The sequence below is a fragment of the Dromiciops gliroides genome, chromosome 4 (genome assembly GCF_019393635.1).
Source record: "Dromiciops gliroides isolate mDroGli1 chromosome 4, mDroGli1.pri, whole genome shotgun sequence".
NCBI classification, from domain to species: domain Eukaryota; kingdom Metazoa; phylum Chordata; class Mammalia; order Microbiotheria; family Microbiotheriidae; genus Dromiciops; species Dromiciops gliroides.
In genome coordinates, this window is record NC_057864.1 from 487,975,127 (window position 1) to 487,996,147 (window position 21,021).

The 21,021-nt window shown below is 43.2% G+C and overlaps 1 protein-coding gene across 1 annotated transcript in view; it reads left to right on the forward strand.

Moving 5' to 3' along the window:
* Positions 1-21,021, forward strand: part of COL6A3 (collagen type VI alpha 3 chain) — a 98,093-nt gene that overhangs the window by 23,939 nt on the left and 53,133 nt on the right. The window contains exons 4-9 of the mRNA XM_043964533.1: positions 3,177-3,779; positions 9,088-9,672; positions 12,094-12,693; positions 15,018-15,590; positions 16,463-17,071; positions 19,676-20,281. Coding sequence (XP_043820468.1) covers positions 3,177-3,779; positions 9,088-9,672; positions 12,094-12,693; positions 15,018-15,590; positions 16,463-17,071; positions 19,676-20,281 — 3,576 coding nt within the window. The remainder of the gene's footprint in view (positions 1-3,176; positions 3,780-9,087; positions 9,673-12,093; positions 12,694-15,017; positions 15,591-16,462; positions 17,072-19,675; positions 20,282-21,021) is intronic.

The window sequence follows — 21,021 nt, forward strand, 5'->3', positions numbered from 1 at the left end:
TGATGCTTGACTGTTGTAACCCTTTCACTTTAAAATGCCATGGACATTATAAACCAGGAGCCAAAAAAGTAGAAAAAGGCCCCCTATTTTCCCTGGGTTTTTCTGAGAGAGCTCACTGCTTCTGGAGTCCTATTAGCGTTCCCTCTGGGTAAGGAACTTGAGCTAGCTAGGACTCCTGGGACATTCTGACTCCCTCACCTAACCAGCATGCTTTGAATCGTTTTCTAGCCCATGCTCCATCATTGTGTACATGAGTACTGTGGTTTTAACAGTGATGACAAATTATCCAACATTTCCCTAGGACCTGCCCTGGTTTAGGAGATGCTTGGCATGGCTTTTTCCTCAAAGAATGACCAAGTGTGTACCTTTCACTTTTGTGTTTTCTGGCCTGAAAGGAAGGTGTGTCCCTAATGAGGGAATGAGATGTTGTGTGGTTGGACTGTGTGATTGAGAGATGCAAGAAAGGATCTTAGAGGACTTCCAGTCCCTCTTTCTCCTGGTACAGATGAGGCAGCTTAAGAGAGGCAACGACTAATCCATGCTCCACTTTGGAAGAAGCAGCAGAGGCAGCGTTCAAGTCAGGTCTTTTGAACCCAGATTTAGTAACCCTAAAGCTTCGTGGTGAACACCTGAGAACTCTTACTATGGTAAAGTGGACTCATCGACCTTTGTCCCCATAAATCGGGCTTTGCCCAGATTGGTTGATGAGTCACAGAAAATCTATTGGCTAGTTTTTATTTACCTCTCAATGATGAGATATACATGATGGGATATATGTGATTGGTATGGTCTCCTCATCTACAGCACATCCATCCATATCACTGTTGCCTTTAGTAGATTTTCTCTGAAGGGTGAGTCATCCTCGATCTTAAACTCTCCTTTTGTGGATTGGGATCATTTGTTTGCTCAAGCTGAGCTATCCTTAGAGCTTGCAGCCACAACTCCTATGGGTCTTGTCTCTAGCAGATACTGAAACTCATTCTTCCTGAAGGATAACTGTCAGGATGGCTTTTATGGTCTAACAATAGAACCATAAACTGGACCCCGATGAATGAACTTGCCAATAGGGCTAAAGAGATGAAACTGGACCAATGTCCAAATTAGAGTTATTTTCTTTTTGTTTGTAAATGGTTATTAGTCTAGACCTGTGATTTCACTATTATAGGCATCCCTTGGTATGGGAACTCCTACCACTAATGAAGATTGTGAACTCATTTGAAACTTATAGAATTATAGACTTGATTGAGGGAAGTTTGAGATTTGCCCACGCTCATATAGCTAGTATGTGCAGCAGGATCTGAACACAGATCTTGCTGATTCCAAGACTAGACCCCCCCCACTCACCCTGTCCTATCGACTTATAGTTCTGAGTCAATATGGCAATTGGTTCAAGTTCCAATCTATGATCATAACAAAAACACAAAAGATTTTAGGGCATTTAGTCCCCAACTTCCAGAGAGAGTTCCCATAAGATCATATTATAATTTTCAAGTAAATAGTAAGATTTTAAAATTAGATAGAAGGATTGATTTACCAAAAGTGCCTCCATGTTAAAAGATAAGGAGAAAGAGCCTTTAGATATGCCCCTATTTTTCAAAAGTATGAAAGCAATACTCTTAAAATCACACTAAAATTCTTTATGGTGTTTATAAACATATATACATGTGTACGTATAGGTGTTTACAGTGTGTGTGTGTGTGTGTGTGTGTGTGTGTGTTCCTGTGTGTGTAGCTAGTATCCCTTCTTGGTCTGATTAGGTAGTTAAAATGGGTAAGTTAACTTTCCACTGAGTCTAGAAACCCCATATTAATGTGGCCATAGTTTTTTTCAGGGAATCTTTGAATAAGTCCATCATGCTTTGTAGATTTCAAGAGTACTGTCCGAATTTCAATGCTTTCCCATGGCTCCCATTTTCAGCAATGGAATGGAAGCTACTTGAGTATTATTGTGGGAAGAATAGATATCCTGGTAGTGAGTTCTCCATTCCTACCATTAGCCTGCAACAGGTAACTGCTGTATAAGGTTTTATCCTAGGTATGTCCCCCCACCATGTGATCATATTAGGGTTGTCCCTAAAACTGAATAAGGTTGGATAATTATGTCATGACTGGTTTTGTATCACCTTGTTTAACATTGTTCTGCATTACTTGACTGGATAGAGGTAAAATTGTTTTAAAATCCTTAAGCAATCCAAGGCTTTCATCTGAGTTCAATATGAGCACCCACCATGGCAGACAAACCAAATTAAGCCAAATCCTAAATGTTATTAAGATATTTATTTGGCCTTCCATCTTGCATTGTTTTAGTTTTCCTCCTATCATATTCATGAAAGTGATTATATAACACCATGTAAAAAATCAAATTGACTTTTCCAGCAAGGCCAAAGTATTACATGCCAAAGACATCCTGATGCCCTGGGTGAAGTCTGATGAATTTGCAAATCAGGGTGTATCATCTCACAGTCATACACTTAGATTACAATTGGTCTTCTTGTATTCACGATTGAAAATGGAAAGGTTTCAGAAATGTTTTATTGGTTTTTCCATTAATACATCCTTGGAGCATAAGTAATCTTTTTATTTCAGTTGGTTTCCCTTTATGTCATCCAACCAACCAGCATTTATTGATTGCCTACTATGTATCAAGGGATGTGCTCTCTCTTAGTTATTGGCATGCAGATTGCGTTTCAGACTGACCCCTAAAAACACTTGACAGAAGTGTTTCAGAATATTGGCTTGGGGCAGCTAGGTGGCGCAGTGGATAGAGCACCGGCCCTGGATTCAGGAGGACCTGAGTTCAAATCCAGACTCAGACACTTTACACACTTACTAGCTGTGTGACCCTGGGCAAGTCACTTAACCCCAATTGCCTCACCAAAAAAAAAAAAAAGAAGAAGAATATCAGCTCAATATTTAGCATCATTGGCCATGGGATCTTTTGGCCAAAATAAGATGAGAAATGAAAGTCTTACCAAGATGTAGTTTGACCAGGCACCTCTTATCCAACCAGAATGCAGAACTAAAGGAGATTTTCACATTTCTCACTCAATGTGTGGTGTGTTTTTTCCATATTCGTGTTTCTTATTGGTTTCCAAAGAAACATGTCATAATGTTGTGTGACTGCATGGAATCACCCATTTTTAATGCTTTCACATTTTGCATTTCTCTCTTTTAAAGCACAAGAATCTGCTGACCTTATTTTCCTTATTGATGGATCAGACAAGACTGGAAGTGTCCATTTTGCAGCCATTCGAGATTTCCTTGTAAATTTCCTTGAGAGACTTTCCATTGGAGCTCGACAGATCCAAGTTGGGGTAGTGCAGTATAGCAACGAGCCCAGAACTGCCTTCTTTTTGAATAGCTACTCCACAAAGGCTGATATTCTGGATGCAGTGAAGGCTCTTAGGGTCATTGGTGGTGAGGAGACAAATGTGGGGGCTGCCCTGGACTTTGTGGTGGAGAACCACTTCACCCAGGCGGGAGGCAGCAGAGTGGAGGAAGGGGTCCCACAGGTGTTAGTGCTCATCAGTGGCTCACAGTCTAGTGACGACATTAGAGATGGGGTGGTAGCCTTGAAGCAAGCTAGTATATTTTCATTTGGCCTTGGGGCCCAGGGTGCCGACAGGGCAGAGCTCCAGAACATTGCGACCGATGAAAATTTCGTGTTTACCACCCCGGAATTTCGTAGCCTTGGCGACTTACGAGAATACTTACTGCCCAACATTGTTGGAGTGGCCCAAAGAACAATTGTGTTGCAGCCCCCAACTATTGTCACCCAAGGTATGTATACCTCTCTGGACATCATTGAATGAATGGGGTTGGTGGGTTACCTCTTAGATAGAAGTAAAGTCAGTCATAGAGCAGATTTCTCTGTGGAAAAGTTGTAAGTCAACATAGCCACTCAGTGTCATGGATGATACCTAGAGTTTTTGGAGTTCAGTATGATTAAGAATGAGAAAACTTTGTGTGCTGATGGTTGGCTCTTCGTGTGATAGGAATTATTGTTAAGAGAACTTTCTAGACTAGCTTTACCAAGTATACTTAGTGAAAGTGCTAAAAATAATAAGAACCCTTGAATATATTATTTATCCTTGTAATTTAAATCTACCTGAAGATCGGGCCTTACTGTAAGCAATTAGCTCTTTGTCAAAGCAATCTAAGCATTGGACAGATGCCTTGTCACAGTCAGTGGCTCACTTCATTCTGGGATTTTTGATAGTTGAGTGCCTTCTTAAGGTAAAAAGTCCCCTATTCTCCTTTCAAAAAAGGGCTTTTGAAAGACAAAAAGAATGTCCTGAGCAATAACTCTTCTGCAAGGCATAATTTCAGACTCCCTTGTATGGTCCCCTCTTGATTCTTTGACCAGTGTGGCCTTTGTACTATTTGGTTGTGGTGCCATGGCCTTCCTGAAAAGTGAGTGGCTGGACAAGATGATATCAAGATTCCTTCCAGCACAGAGATTATTCATTTGTATTACAAATAGAATTTGAGGGGGAAATCGATAATTAAAAACCCTTTAAATATTATGGCATTACTGCCAATGGGAAATGACTAATTTAAATTGCTTTTCTTCTCAAACAGCCCCTCTTGCTGTCAGTACAGGAGACAGGATGGTTAACATAAGCAATGCTTTCCTAACTGGAAAGTTACGTAATTGAACTAGGTTGGAGTTTGTGTTTGCATTTTCTAGAAAAAATTGGTTTTGAAAAGCAAAAGGAACTAACCAAAACATCTTAAATGAATTTGTCCAGAAAATATTGGTCTGATTGGAGTGGACAAAGTCCTTTGCAGGGCTCTCATTTTGGGTATTGAGACTTTCCTTCCATGAGGGACATTGGAATGTTACCAGAAGAGGACTCAAAGACTAGCTAGTCAAACCCCTACCCAAATTAGAATCCTGACTACAAGTCATCATGCAGCCTCTGTTTGAAGACCTCCAGTGATGGGGAACTCACTACCTTCCCAAGCAGTCCATTCTATTTTTGAATGAATGAAAAAGTGTTTATTAAGCACTTAATATGGGTCAAGTTGTGTGCTAATCACTGGGGAGAGAAATAGAAAAATTGAGTCAGTCTCTGTTTTCAAGAAGTTCATTTTCTAAATGGAAGGGACAATGAGTCTTTGCTTCTCCAGGTTAATTTCTTATTAGGAAGTAGAGGAAATCATTGATATCAACTAGTATAAGTTAAATTGTATTATATTTATGTTTCCAATGATTTTTTTCTGCTTACTTAAATAATTACATTGTAATGTAAAATATTGCTAACAATGATCTCTGGTACCGAGGGCTGGACTTCAGCCAGATAATGCTGAGTGTGAATTGAAATGTTGCAGAAAACTATCTCCTTGTCAAGATCAAGGACAATGTGTCAGTAACTCTGAAAAGTATGACTGGGGTGAGGAGGGATTGTCTTTGGGCAGTCCCACACATAGCAATGAGAAGTGCCAGTGGATGGGTGGCAAGAGGAAGAAAGGCAGCCCAAGTCTGACCAAGGGACTTCCAAAGTCTCCAAATCTGGGGTCTTTTCTTGTTGGGGCAAATGGCCCTCCACGCTTCAGGAAGCCCTGAGGGAGTCACTGCCCAGTTATCCAACATGATAATTGATGTTCCTGATGATAAACCTGAGCTATTAAATAATGAGCATGGGGAGTGGAGTCAGAGGACCTGGGATCAGGTCCCCAGGTCTGTACCAGATTCTCCATCTGCCCTGACCAGACTACCTCTGCTGGTTTGGGGAGTGAGTGTACAGAGGAGGGTGACCAGGACCTTGAGATGATGTCAAATGAGAATTGATGGAAGGAACCAGAAATGTTTAATCTGGAGAAGTGAAGCCTTCTTGGGAGCCATCTTCAAGCACTGGAAGGGCTCTCATGTGGGCAAGGGGCTAATCTTATTCTTCATGGCTCCAGGTGGCAGAACCAAGAGCTCTGGGGGAAGCTGCAGAGGCAGGTTTAAGGTCTACAGGAGGGGAAGCGTCCTGATCACTAGAGCTGTCCTACTGTGAAATAGGCCACTCTGAGAGCTGGTGCTTTCCCCCTTCCTTGAGGTCTTCAATCAGAGGCAGAGGTTGGTGGGGAAGGGACCCATGTTGAGGGTAGAGTTGGACCTGTTGGCCTTTGATGCCTCTCTCTAAAATTCGGCATGAATCCTCCATGCCAATGTTGGGAGATGATGCCTAGACTTGCTCAGAGGAAGTTACAGGTCCTGCTGATTCATCGCTGCACAGGGCATGTAGTCAAATGGATCACAACCATTATGGGTTTTAAAATAGATGAAGAGTTTCCTAGGAATCTTTCGGTTGAAACTCAAGGTCAGGAGAGAGGCTATGTTGTCTTATATAGGTGTCCCTATTTTTTATATGTGTGTGAGTATGAGTGTGTGTGTTGGTATGTCAGACACTCTTGTGACCTTCACTGTTAAATCAATCACAGAGACTCTCACCTTTTTATCCAGAGATTTTTTCTTCCATCCATATTATTAGTCGTTGGAGATTCGACTTAATGACCTTAAAAAGCATAATAATAAGAGAACCTGGTTCAAATATGTTCCACCACTTACTACTTCTGTGACCTTGAGCAGGGTTTCTCTGACCCTCAGTTTCCTCATGTGGAAAATAAAGGCTTTGGACTAGATGACATCTAAGGTCCTCTCTAGGTCTGAGTCTATGAATATCTGCAGCTTTGAGGTTCCTTTAGTATCTTGAGCTTGTGATCCCATGTTCCTTCTCTTATCTCCCTTCTCGTATTGGGGAGGCAAGAGGAAAGGGCACAGGTCATGAAGTTGTAGGGTCTGTGTTCAAATTCTACCTTTGATGCTTATTCCTTGTTCACTGGACCTCTGTTTTCCTCATCTGTAAAACTGGAGGGTTGGATTAGATGGCTTCAGAGGTGCCTTCTAACTCTAGCTCTTGGTCTAAGACCCTTATTATATCCTTTCCCCCATATTTCTAAAGTTAAAAATTTTTCTTGACATCAAGCCAGGATTTGTCTATTTATAGCTTCCACCCATTGTCCCTCATTCTGCCTAAGAGGGCCAACAGAACAAATCCTGTCTCTATGAACTCTCTCTTCACTTATCCTTGCTATCTATTCCTTATTAGCCAGTTTAATTCTGTTCTTTGTATTCCAAAGATTTTTCTTCTTGTCAGAGAAAAGAGAAAAGATAACCTTGTCAGGTATCATCATCCCATCCATCCTCAGCTCCCGCTCCTCTTCAAGAACAAAGGACCAACAACAACCACCCCAGAAGTGGCCCTACCCTTTTTTTGTTTTTTTGGAGGGGCAATGAGGGTTAAGTGACTTGCCCAGGGTTACACAGCTAGTAACTGTCAAGTGTCTGAGGCTGGATTTGAACTCAGGTACTCCTGACTTTATTCACTGCACCACCTAGCTGCCCCTACCCTTTTTTTGATCCTCATGTTTTCCCTAGTAGAGCTAAAGACAAAAGGAGGAACCTCCTAAACCCAATAAAATCCCTTTATGTTGTCCTTCGATTTGCTTTCTAGCCTCAGTTCATTCTGAGCTTTGGTGCTCCCAACACTACTCTCAAAGCATTATGATGGGTTTATTTTTGTCTTCTATGGTTCCTCGTTGCTTCCATGTTCTATACATTTCATTCAGTTCTTTGAGTTTTTCAGTTCCCTAAGCACCCATAGCCTCCTCTTGATGTCTTCAGAATCACATTCTTTGGAGCTTGTTATCCCTCCTGGAATGATATCCCCCTTAGGATTTAAGCCCATAGTATTTAACTTATCTTTTCCCTAAACCCTTTGAGATATGTTTCCACATGCCAGGCTATTGACTCCCCTCTCACACATAGAGTAGTGCCCTCCACACAAGCTTCTTATTATTCCCACTCCAAGCAACTGATTTTTGTTAGCAAGAAATCAGATGCAGAATAAAATTACCTTTGTTGGTCCCTCCACTTGTTGAAGGATGAAATCCAAATATCATCATTATGACAAGTCAAGGCATGGGCATGATTAGCTGCTCTTTATTTGGCTCAGAGGGAGCTCTAGCAGATGTCTGGATCATTCAATCCCCCCCCCCCCCCCCGCCCCATCTTTACTATGACATTCCTCTGCGCCGGGCTTGTGGTCTGTTTCTGCACTGATCATCTGATGCTTCTTTCTATCCAGGAGATCCATAGCATATACGAGGATGATCATATTACTTGTGTTTTGCTTTTTTTGCTCTCCATCCAACACTCTCTGACATACTTCTCTGACTCCTGGGAGATTTACCTGTGCCTCTAAGATGCATAGAGTTTTCTCTATTCCTTTTGATGCTGCGATGTGGTCTTCCAGATGATCTTCTCTTTGTTATTTCCCCCAAAAGGAAATGCTCTGCTTAGGATATGTCTTTTATTCTCCTGTTTTTGTCTTTTCCATTTTATAGTCTACGGTTAGTTCCTATGCTATAAACCCATACTCTTATACCAGAACACACTTTCACAAAGAGCCTTCTGTGGTCTTATTTGTTTGGCTTTTATATCAATTTTCCTTTTGAACATCTACATTTTTTTGTTTATTTCTCAGTGATTTGAAATCACATTTTATTTTCTGAAAAGTGAAGCTGCAAAACAACAACAACAACACAAACAACAACAACAACAAAACCCTTGGTAAAGAATAGCTTTAACTGTTCCATAATTCTGCTTTGGCATTTGGGGACACTGGGGTCCTGGGCCCCTGTGCTAGTCCCAGGGGCATATCTGGCATATCTTTATCAATCCCATGTTTTTCTTTTGAGTTTCTAATGATTCCTGTTTTCAGGGCTGTATTTCAAGTGGTGTACTGGGGGAGCAAGGAAGATCTCATTGAATTTTGGTGGTGATACCTCAAATAGGAAGTTGATCAAAACCCAATTTGCTCTTACTTAGCTGATTTAACAGTTTCTAACTGCTATTATTTAGGAACAGATGTGGCTAACACTCAAGCATATATGCCCAGAGAATTCCCAACTGGAAAACTCTTAGTATTAAATCAAAGAAATTTGTAGTGTCTTCAATGTCCTAGGTTCTTAGAGAATCAAGTTGAATGTGAATATTTGAGTCTGTCCACTTACTATATAATATTACTGCCTGCAGTCATTGAAGTCAACAAGAGAGATATAGTCTTCCTGGTAGATGGCACATCTACACGGGGACCAGCCAACTTCAATGCCATCCGTGACTTCCTTTACAAAGTCATCCAGAAGCTGGAAATCGGACAGGATCTGATCCAAGTAGCTGTGGCCCAATATGCACACACTGTGAAGCCGGAGTTTTATTTCAAGGACTACCAAACCAGAAGGGATGTCCTCAGTGCTGTTCGGAGGCTGAGACCCCTTAACGGCACAGTGCTCTATACGGGTGCTGCACTTGACCATGTCAGGAACAACTTCTTCAATAGTTCTGTTGGTTATCGTGCTGCAGAAGGGGTTCCCAAACTCCTGGTGTTGATCACGGGAGGTAAGTCCCTTGATGACATCAGCCAGCCATCTCAAGAGCTGAAGAGAAGCGGTATCATGGCCTTTTCCATTGGGAGCCCATTGGCCGACAGAACAGAGCTAGAAGCGGTTGCCTTTGACTCCTCCTTGGTGTTCGTCCCTGCAGAATTCCGAAGTGGGCCTCTGCAAGCCATCCTACCTGGTTTGCTGGCACCATTAAGAACTCTTTCTGGAACCACCCAAGGTATGTTCCGAACTTTAAGTAGAGTAGTCGTTTTTAAGTGAGGTCATGGAGAAAGAAAAGGGTTTGGCCTCTGTGTCGCTAAATAGAATCCAGAACAGACTACTGCTAAAAAATAAGACAAGCTGGAGATTAATCTTGAGGTCCCTTTTTATTTGGGGTTGAGAAGCCTGGATCTTGGATGGCTAAAGGTCAGTCTGTAATGGCCGCATGTTTGAGCGGGCCTCTTGTAGGGAGGAGCAGTGCCTGAAGACTGAACTCCATCCTCTTCAAATTCCCCAAATAAAATGAGAACTAAACAAGGATAGAACGGTAAAGTTCAATTTTAAGTCCTCAAACGATTTCAAGCAAACCTTGCTCTGGGAGCCTGTAACCTGAATGGATTCGATCCACCCAGCCGTCCTTAATGAAGATGAATATCACGGAACCACCACTTCTCACCCTAACCAGCTTCTCCAAGTCACTGTCTCCTCCTTCTCTCTTGCATGACTGCATGCCAAGTCTTAAGATCATTTGGTGTCCCTGATGCCCCACCATCTTAAGGCTTAGTTGTCTTTCTATGTTTCAAATTTACCACAATCCCATGCCAAAGTTATGGAAAACAATTGTTCCAGGACATGATATAACTTATTGATTCTCAAAGTGATTCTCAAAGGGGTTAGCTGCTAGGTTCCAGTTAGGGCAGATGAGGTGGACTGTCAAGAATGACATGCCACATATTATTAATGTCTCAAAGGCATTGGCTCAGCCTTTATTTGGAAAGTAAGTAAATTCTGAAATACCTGAGGTCATCTTTTCCTACATTGAGAGGCAGGGTAGTATAGTGAAGGGAACTTCAGGAACAGCTGAAGCTCAGATACTTCCTAGCTATGTGACCCTGGGCAAGTCACAGCCTCTTGGGTTGTAAAATGAAGGAGTTGGACCTGAAGGCTCTCTAAGGTTCCTTCTATTTATGACCCCAGGCATGGATTATAAGCAGCATTAACATTTTTTAAGCTGTATTAAAGTCCGGGGCCCTTTATACATTTCATTTGAATATTGCACATATTTTATATGTCACAAAACGAAACTAAAACATGTCCCTGTGGCTTTCAAAGCACAAGGAAATGAGCAGGGAATAATGACAAATATTCTTCTTAATTAGACCATGGGCTGCGGGGAGGAAAGAGGACAAGATATGGACCTTTGTTTCCCCGTTACTTTACCCTTGGCCCTTGTGATGGGTACCCTACAGTTGTCTGTGGGAGGGGATGCCACTTTTTATATTTATCACCAGTTCTTGCCTCCATCAGTATGGTAAGGCCCTCCGTCCTCTTGGCTCACCTGAAGACAATTTTTCTTTCTTTCTTTTCTTCTTTTTCTTTTTTTGCAGGCCAATGAGGGTTAAGTGATTTGCCCAGGGTCACACACCTAATAAGTGTCAAGTGTCGGGGGCCGGATTTGAACCCAGGTCACCCTGAATCCAGGGCTGGTGCTTTATCCACTGTGCCACCTAGCTGCCCCCTAAAGACAGTTTTTCAAAAGGTTTTGCTTAGAGGGAAAAAAAAAGACACAAAAAAGCAGATCTGGGATAGGGATAAGGACCAGACTTGCAATTTCATTGGCACAGAAAGTTCCCTCTGCCGATATAAACCCTTAGTTTCCTCCTCTGGTGCATAAATTAAGTTGAATTCTTTTGCCTTGATAGGCCTTCAAATTCTTTTCTAAGGACCGGTGATCTCCAAATCCTTCACCCAATCCTTATCTACTATAGTCCTTAGTCTTTCTCCCAACCCAGTTCCCTTTTAACTCATCAATGCCCTTCATAAACTGTTATGCCCAGAGTAGGCCCACCACTTCTTTAGTTCTGGCCATTATACTCTTCAAAGCAGCATAAGGTTGCATGAGACTTCTTTGTTTGCCATAGTATACTGTAGGTTCATCTCGAGCTTGTAATCCACTAAGAACCCCCAGACCTTTTTCACAAGAGACAAAAAAAGCCACAGATGAATGGTTCCAATCGGGCATTAGAGGAAGAGCTCCAATCTATTTTAACCATCTTCCCAAACAGGACCAGATTGTGACAACGGCAATGGCACCTGGTGTGTGGATTTATTCTTGGGGCACTGGGGAGGGCTTTCACTGCAATTCTGATGATTTCTGACGCTAGTCACTCCACCATGGGAGATGGTCCACTCCTGTTTTGTGAGCTCCGCTCAGTTTCTTACCCTTGACCATTAAAATGCTTCACCCCTAGCAGTAGTTGAAATGAAATATGCAGAACCATCTGTCATATTTGATGCCGGCACGCTTGGCCTCACCGTGTGTTTCTCTGTGGTCTCGATGTTCCCATGTGTGTTTGCGCGGGATGCACACATGTCCAGCCTCACCCAGTGTGTTATCTGTCTCTGAGTATCTCACTTTGTTTTCTGTGCTTCACTGCAGTTCCCGTAAACAAAAGGGATATCATCTTTCTTTTGGATGGATCATTCAACGTGGGAAACGCCAACTTCCCTTACGTGCGCGACTTTGTAATGAACTTAGTGAACAGCCTTGATGTGGGCTATGACAATATCCGGGTCGGTTTAGTTCAATTTAGCGACACTCCTGAAACTGAATTCTCCCTAGACACATACCAGTCCAAAGCAGATTTGCTTGCTCGCCTGCGGCAGCTGCAACTCAAAGGGGGGTCCACTCTGAACATTGGCTCAGCGCTTGATTTTGTTCGCTCCACACATTTCACGGAAGCTGGCGGAAGCCGGATTCATGAGAACGTCCCTCAGCTCCTCCTCCTGCTTGCTGCTGGGCATTCGGGGGATTCTTACTTGCAAGCTTCCAATGCTTTAGCCCGAGCTGGAGTCCTGACCTTTTGTGTGGGGGCTAGCCGGGCTAACAAGGCAGAGCTGGAGCAGATTGCGTTTAATCCCAGCCTGGTCTATCTTATGGATGATTTCAATTCCCTACCAGCCTTGCCACAGCAATTGATTCAGCCCCTAACCACGTATGTTAGTGGTGGTGTGGAAGAAGTTCCACTTGCCCCAACAGGTAATGTTCAATTTTCTTCATCCCAACTCTCTATCTCCTCACTCCAGTGGAGACCAAACTGGGAGGCACTTGGTCAATACCTTTCTGTACCTTGTTGTGACCTTTAGGAGGGATGGAGGTTTCCTGGGATTGACTTTTTTTTCCTTTAAATTGGATGTTGGAGATACTATACCAGCATGCTCTGATTCTTCCCTCAGTGCTCTTGAAGGAAGAGAGAAATTAATTAAAAATGAATTAAGCAGGGGGGTGGGGGTGGGGTGGGGGTGGGTGCAGCTAGGCGGCACAATGGATAAAGCACTGGCCCTGGATTCAGGAGGACCTGAGTTCAAATATGACCTCAGACACTTGCCACTTACTAGATGTGTGACCTTGGGCAAGTCACTTAACCCTCATTACCCAGCCAAAAAAACAAACAAAAAATCAATTAAAAAGTTATTTCGTAAGTGCTCACCACGGGCCAAGTAGGATGTTAATTTACAAAGATAAAAGGGAGCAATTTCCTGCCCTCAGGGTGTTTACATTCTCACTCTGAATGTGAAGGAGCCCCTGGTAGCTCAGCTCCATTTCAGACAGCAATTAACAATGCTCTTATCACAATTGTGCCTCAGTTCCTTGTCCTTTTGGCTGCTGGAAGGCCAGCCCAGAATAGGTGTCTGTTCATTCCATGTCTCTTTTTCATCAGAATACTTTACATTTTAATTTTAAAAATTAAAAAATTAAAGTTCAAGGGTCGTATTGGATTTAGTGACCCTCCAAATGGACAAGTGCCATTGCCTTTCTGAGTTCTGTTACCATAGTGCAGAAACAGCAATATTCTTGGTTCATTAAATGACAGGAATTCAGGATATCTGAGATTTAAATCTGGAAGAGTCCTCACAGGCCATCTGGTCCGACCTCTCATTTTACAGGGAAGCAGAGGCCCAGAGAGATCATGGGATTATAGGGTTAGGGCAGGAAGGGGTCTAAGAGAGCATCTACTCCAACCCCCTTATTTTATAGGTGAAGAGACTGAGTTGGTTGGATGTGCCCTGTCAACATAATAAGGGAGATGCTAGCACACTTGGCTTGTTTGATCTTAATTCTGGTCCAAATTGTCCTCTTAAGCATTTGCTAGTAACTCCTGCTCATGTGAGCATCAGTGAGAACAGGGCTGGGTGAGAGAAAGCCCTGCATTCATCACAGCTGATCCCAATCTCCATCTACACCTGGCGTCATCTTTTTACACCTGAGCTAAATGTGTAGGATCATACAACTACCCCAAGGCTGAACAGAACCATCCGGGCTATTTAGTCCAAATGCTCACTCTGAGCTAAATCCTGGAGAGCCAAAGACAAAAATACAATACTCCCTTCCCTTGAGGAGTTTCTATTTTACTGTGGGGAAGTTCACCTTGGACCATTCCCATGATATCTAACAAAACATCTATTGTGAACAGGATGGCAAAGACAAATTTGGAGGGCAATTAGCTTGAAATGCTGGCATGGTTTCTACCCTGCCTCCCCTACCATAAATTGACTATGGTCATGGGCTCAGAAAGTTTCTAGGGGCTGCCTCTGCTGACTAGTGATAGACATGGAACTCATTGATTCTTGTAATCAAAACAGGTCCCAGGATCTGTTTGGAATGCATGGAGTAAAATTGAGTCAGCTCATCTAGTCTGAGCTGTAAATTCATGTTATCCATGGTTCTTGGTATTTTTTTAAAAAGGGAATTGAAGAAAAATTAGATTTTTGGACAAGGACAGAGTGGAGAGATAGATCTGTGACAATGCGAAAGAGTGTGCTGTTGGCCACTGTTTGGACCTTTTACCATAACCTCAAACTGAGTGAGATGATCATTCGTTTCAAAGTGGTAGCATGTTTCATGCCATTCATATTCGTCAACCCATGGCACCCTTTGTCATGGGGGATCAACTGCACATTTTAAAGCACAATTGTGATAAGAGCATAGTTAATTGCTTTATACATTAATTTAGCGTGAGTAAGGATGCAGCCTTCCTAAACCCTGCCACCAATGGCATTTCACAAGTGATAATGTGTCAAGGAACTTTTCTTGTGTGGTTTTTGGTTTTGCTTTTTTGGAGAAGCAAAGTGTTGAGTCAGATGGACTCATATTTTCTTCTTTCTATTCCCAGATGAACACGGTAGGACCTGACATTCTAGTGAGAGTGGATTTTCATTCTTTTTGGCTGCTGGTATAGCTTATCATCCTCCATCCTTGGTGAATCCTGTTAGCAAGTCCGGGTAGCTCTTTATTGAAAATCAACCAGCTGCAATCATGACTGTCTACTTTACTTATTTTGTTTCCATTCACCTTTATTTTAGAAAACAAGCGGGATATTCTGTTCCTCTTCGATGGCTCAGCCAACCTTGTGGGCCAGTTCCCTGCAGTCCGGGACTTCCTCTACAAGATCATTGATGAGCTGGATGTGAAACCTGATGGCACTCGGATAGCAGTGGCCCAGTACAGTGACAATGTCAAAATTGAGTCTCGTTTTTCTGAACACCAGAATAAGGGAGAGATCTTGAATGTTGTAAAACGGATGAAGATTAAGACAGGCAAACCCCTCAACATGGGTTATGCCCTGGAATTTGCACAGAGAAATCTTTTCGTGAAGTCAGCTGGAAGCAGAATCGAGGAAGGGGTGCCTCAGTTCCTTGTCCTTTTGGCTGCTGGAAGGTCAACTGATCGTGTGGACGTGCCAGCCCAGAACTTGAGACAAACTGGCATTATCCCATTCATTTTCCAAGCCAAGAATGCAGATGCTGCTGAATTAGAAAGGATTGTACTCTCCCCTGCATTTATCCTAACTGCTGAGTCTCTGCCCAAGATTGGAGAGCTTCAGCCACAGATTGTGAATCTCTTAAAAACTGTGCAAAATGGTGGACCACCACAAGGTATGCTTGGGGTCATAACTACTTTTCCAGGCTAGTTCTCCAGCATATGGGTCAGTGGGGAAACTTGATTGGAATTTAATGGAGAGATTGCTGAGCAAGTCAACTATGGGTTACATAGTGGTGTGATTTCATTTTTGCTACTGAGCTATTTCTATGACTGCCTCAGTTCCCCAACTATTAAGTGGGGAGGTGGTCAGGTGGAAAGAGTACTGGGTTGAAAATCAAATCCTGGCTTTGAAAATTTAATACCCGTGTGATCTTGGGCAAATTATGTCATTGATCTGGGCTTCAGTTTCCTCATTTCTAAAACAAAGGAGTTCAAAGATACTATCACTAAGGTCTCTCCCAGCTCTAAATATGTTGGACTATAGTGTTAGAAGAATACAGTTCAAATCCTGTCTCTGACATTTACTAGTTGTGTGACCTTGGCTTGGGCAAATCACTTAAACTTTGTGGACCTCGGTTTCCTTGTCTATAGGAGGGGGTTGGAGTAGATGACCCTGAAGGTCCCTTCTAGTTCTGAGTCTGTGATGTTATAATTTGTAGTCAGAGGGGACTCAGCTTGAATCTTGCCTCTGATATTTAACTAGATCTGTGATCTTAGGCAAGATTTATTGAGCTATGAATTTACTGATCTCAGGGAATTCCTTGAGCCCCAATTTCCTTATCAGTGAAGCAGATGGCTTCTGGGGGGATCTCTGTGATCCTATGATCCCCTCTCTTCTTTGCAATGCCATGAAACATCACTCTAAAGGGTATTATTGAAGACTAACAGAACTGTTTCCATCCTCCCCCATCTCCCACTAAGTCTCTTGAGTTTCTCCCAAGTACTAGGTCATTGTGAGTCACCTGCTCTGGCTTCTTCCTTTTAGGTCCAGGTGAGAGGAAGGACGTTGTGTTTCTGATTGATGGCTCTGAGGGGGTCAGAAGTGGCTTCTCTTTATTGAAAGAATTTGTTCAGAGAGTGGTAGAGAGCCTGGACGTGGGGCCCGACCGGGTCAGGGTGGCCTTGGTGCAGTACAGTGAGCGAGCCCGGCCTGAATTCTACCTGAACTCATACTCGGACCAGCAGGCTGTGCTCAATGCCATCCGCCGGCTAACACTGCTCGGTGGCTCATCCCTCAACACGGGCTCGGCCCTGAATTTTGTCTTGAGGAACATCCTTGTGGAGTCAGCAGGGAGTCGGATCTCTGAAGGTGTCCCCCAGTTCCTGATTGTTCTCAGCGCAGACAGGTCTCGGGATGACATCAGAGGGCCCTCGGTGGTTCTGAAGAGGAGTGGTGCCGTTCCCTTTGGCATCCGGATCGGCCATGATGATGACACAGAGATGCAAACCATCTCCTATATCCCCGACTTTGCCGTGGTCATCCCCACTTTCCAACACCTCGGTTCTGTACAGCAGGTCATCTCAGAAAAAGTGACTCTGCTCACCCGGGAAGAGCTGGGCAAGATAACGCCTGTGCTGACCTTGCCACCAACAGGTAGGTCTCCGATTCGCTTAGCTTCACCATATCTGGATTCGAGATGGAAATGACCTTCAAGCCATCTTCTGCTTGTGATGTGGGGTGAGATGTGCTTTTATGTTCAAAATCAGAGGCAATATGCCTTGAAGAGAAGTCTAAAGCTTACAAGGAAGCAAAACTTCCAGGCCGTCAGTGGACTTCAAGTTCAATTAGACAGCCAGGCAGGCAGGCAACAGGAACCTACTATGTGCCAGAGTTGTGCTAAGCACTGGGATTAAAAAGAAAGGCAAAAGACACTCCCTGCTTTCAAGGAGCTTAGAGTCTATTGGGGAAACAACATGCAAATAACTATGTACACACAGATATAGAAATGTGTGCAGGGGAAGCCAGCAATATTATAGGCTTGTGATTTCATCAAGATAGGAAGCTCCTTGTACTGATGGTAGCTGGCAGGAGCCTTCTATGTCAATTATAATCTTAGAGCAGCATTTCTCCAAGGGTGGTCTGTGGACCACCCCTGTGTCTCTCCAAAACCTTTTAGGTTTAGTCTGTGAGGTCAAAACTATTTTTATAATAATACCATTAAATTGCCTATTAAAATACTCCTCTCTTTCCCAACTACATATCTGTGTCAGGACAGATGTTCTTCATATACTTCAATTAAAACAACATATCGCAAAAGACTGAATGCAGAAGCCGATATGGGAATCCAGTGCTTAGCATTGTGCTTTCCACATAATAGGTGTATAATAAATGTTTATTGATTGATTGATCTATTAAGCCAGACATTAAAGAGATTTGCAAAAAATACAATGCTATTCTTTTTAATAAAATTATTTTTGTTTGGGAAGATGCAGTTTTTTTCATAAAAAGCCATTTTTGTTTACACATAATGGATACATTTTAACTCTAAATTTGTTTCTAACCCTAACCTTGGTGGCACAGTGGATAAAGTGCTGGTCTTGGAGTCAGGAAGACTCATCTTTGGGAGTTTAAATCTAGCCTCAGATACTTACTGCCTGTGTAACCCCGGGCAAATCGCTTCACCCTGTTTGCCTCAGTTTCCTCATCTGTAAAATGAACTGGAGAAGGAAATGGCAAACTACTCTTCTCTGCCAAGAAAATCCCAAGTGGGGTCACAAAAAGTCAGATGTGACTGAAAAACAATTGTAATTTTAAATGAATTAATAAATAAATAATTAATAAATGTAGTAATAAATAACAATAATAAATACAGTTGATCAGTTTTAGTGACTAATATGGAAAATATTGATAGAACACACTTAAACAAAAACTCTTTGGGGACCTCAATAACTCTGAAGAGTATAAAGGAAGTCCTGATATGAAAAAATTTGGAACTGTTGTCTTGGAGAGTCGGAGCTTAAGTGACTTCCTTGGATCCCAACTCAGCATTCTTTCCAATGCGCCATGTTGTTCCCATGAGTCTTTGGGCTGCAGCCTCTTCCCACTTCCTCTTTTTCTCCATCTGGGTTCTTTGCCCCTCCTGGACACCTGTAGTTCAATGTGCATGATATTTCTAAGTTTAAAACAAATGTTTCTACCCGGTAGGGAGCTGTGAAAGCCCAGATTTTATGCACTGACAGTTAGTCCATCTCCGGTTTTATATTAGTTTGGTTGGGACAGGGGCAAAAAAATAAATGGAAGCTGCTTCTCTTTGGCGTTTCCTGTGGTTTCATGTCTCTCAGCCTTAACCCTTGTGATTTTCATCATGGAATCTTTGAGATTCTGCAATGAATAACTTTGATCTCTGGGCATGTGGAAAAAGAAAATGTGACTGATTAATATCTATAAATGCTGGGGAGGGGGGCATTTCTAATGCTTTCTAATGTGAGAGGCCATATTCTGTTACAAATCAATCAATCAATAAACACTGATTAAGCACCTACTATGTGTGGGGCCCTGTGCTAGGTACTGGGGCTACAAAAATCCAGTCCCTACTTTCAAGGAGCTCCCATTCTAAAGAGTGAGACAGCATGCAGACAAATGTATACAGACAAGTTATATGCAGGATAAATAGGAAACAATTAACAAATCAAAGGTACCAGAATTAAGAGGGGTTGGGGAAGGCTTCCTGTAGAAGAAAGAATTTAAGTTGGGACTTAAAGGAAGACCGAGGATTCAGTAGTTGGAGTGGAGGGGGTGGTTCCTGGCATTGGAGAGGGCGGGAGAAATTGCAGGGAGCTAACGGATGGAAGGTCTGGTTTGTGGAACTAGGAGGAGGCCAGGGACCCATGAGAGTTTCTGTAGAAGGAAAACTACCCCAAAGCATCATCCTTCGGGATCATTTATTGAGGGTCATATTTAATTTAGCTCAAACTCTGTTGTGAAATCCAGCGCATTCTTTGGAGATCCTGGGAGATCGTAAGACCAGTTGTCACTTCAAATAAGGAGACCCAGTGGCTTGGACACACGTGTCTTTTTGTTTTATGGAGAAGAAAAATATGCTGAATTTGGAGCCAGAGGTTTCCGCTCTTAGCTATGCCGCTTACCTCCTGACCTTGAACGAGGGATTTAGACCCTTTTGGCCTCAGTTTCCTCATGTGTAAAAGGAGGGCCTCGGGGAGTTCTATGATCTGACATTCGGGCATTTGCTTTTCCCAGGGGTCAGCAGCAAGCGGGACGTGGTCTTTCTCATCGACGGTTCCCAAAACAACGTGCAGGAGTTCTCTTATATTCGTACCTTGATCGAGAGGCTCGTGGAGGACTTGGACGTAGGTTTTGACAACACGCGGGTGGCCGTGATTCAGTTCAGCGAGGACCCCAGGGTTGAGTTTCTGCTGAACGCCTACACCAGCAAGGAGGAAGTCCAGCAGGCAGTGCGGCAGCTGCGCCCCAAAGGTGGCCGGCAGATCAACATAGGCAGCGCCCTGGACTACGTGTCCAAAAACATCTTCCGGAGGCCCCTGGGGAGCCGCATCGAAGAAGGAGTGCCGCAGTTTCTGGTCCTGGTCTCTTCTGGGAGGTCAGATGACGAGGTGGAAGACTCTGCCTTCCAGATTAAACAGACTGGGGTGGCCCCCTTCACTGTGGCCCGGAATGCCGATCCCGAGGAGCTGGTCAAGATTTCTCTGAGTCCCGAGTATGTGTTTTCAGTGAGCACCTTTAGGGAGCTGCCAAGCCTGGAACAGAAGCTCCTGACCCCCATTACCACCCTGACCTCACAGCAGATACAGAACCTCCTGGCTCGAACCCAGTATCGGCCCCCAGGTGAGATGATTCTCAAAGTAAATGCTAGTTCAGATTCAAACAAGGAGCAAGACAGGACTAATAAATAAATGGTGGGGAAAATGAGAAAGATAGTTCAGCACCCTGAGTCAGATGACCTGGGTTCAAATCCTTGCACTCTTACCTGTGTGTCGGGCAAGTCCCTTCACTTCCGCCATACTCAGTGTCCTCATCTGTAAATTGAGTTGCTTAGATTTCGGAATCCTCAGGGTTCTTCCCGCTTTGTGACTGGTAAAAGGAATCTCTAGTATAATATTCTGGATAATTATTTTGCCTCAGTTCCCTCATCTGTAAGATAGGGATAATAGAGACACCCACCTTCTAGGGTTTCTGTGAGGAGAAATTGAGCATTTGAGACTTTTTGGAGGGGGATGAGAAAGGAAAAGGGGAATATGCATTAACTTCAAAATTTAAGAATAGTCCAAGAGACAAGTTGAATCCCCACGTGTCTCCCGAGGGCAGGATTTCGCTTTTAGAAAGGGATGATAGTTAAAAGTCTCCTGAGAATACCAAAGAAACAGTGTGGTGTAGTGTGGAGGGAGCTAGCCTCGAGGCCAAAGGATTCACTCTTCAAATCTCACTTCTGACACATTCTGACTGTGTGCCCCAGGTAGCTCCCTAAGACTATATATTGTGGAGAAGGTGCAAACTTGCTTTAGAGGAAGGCATTTTCTCTCCCGGCAGGTTCCTGTATCAATGAAATCCTAGATCCAGTCCTTATC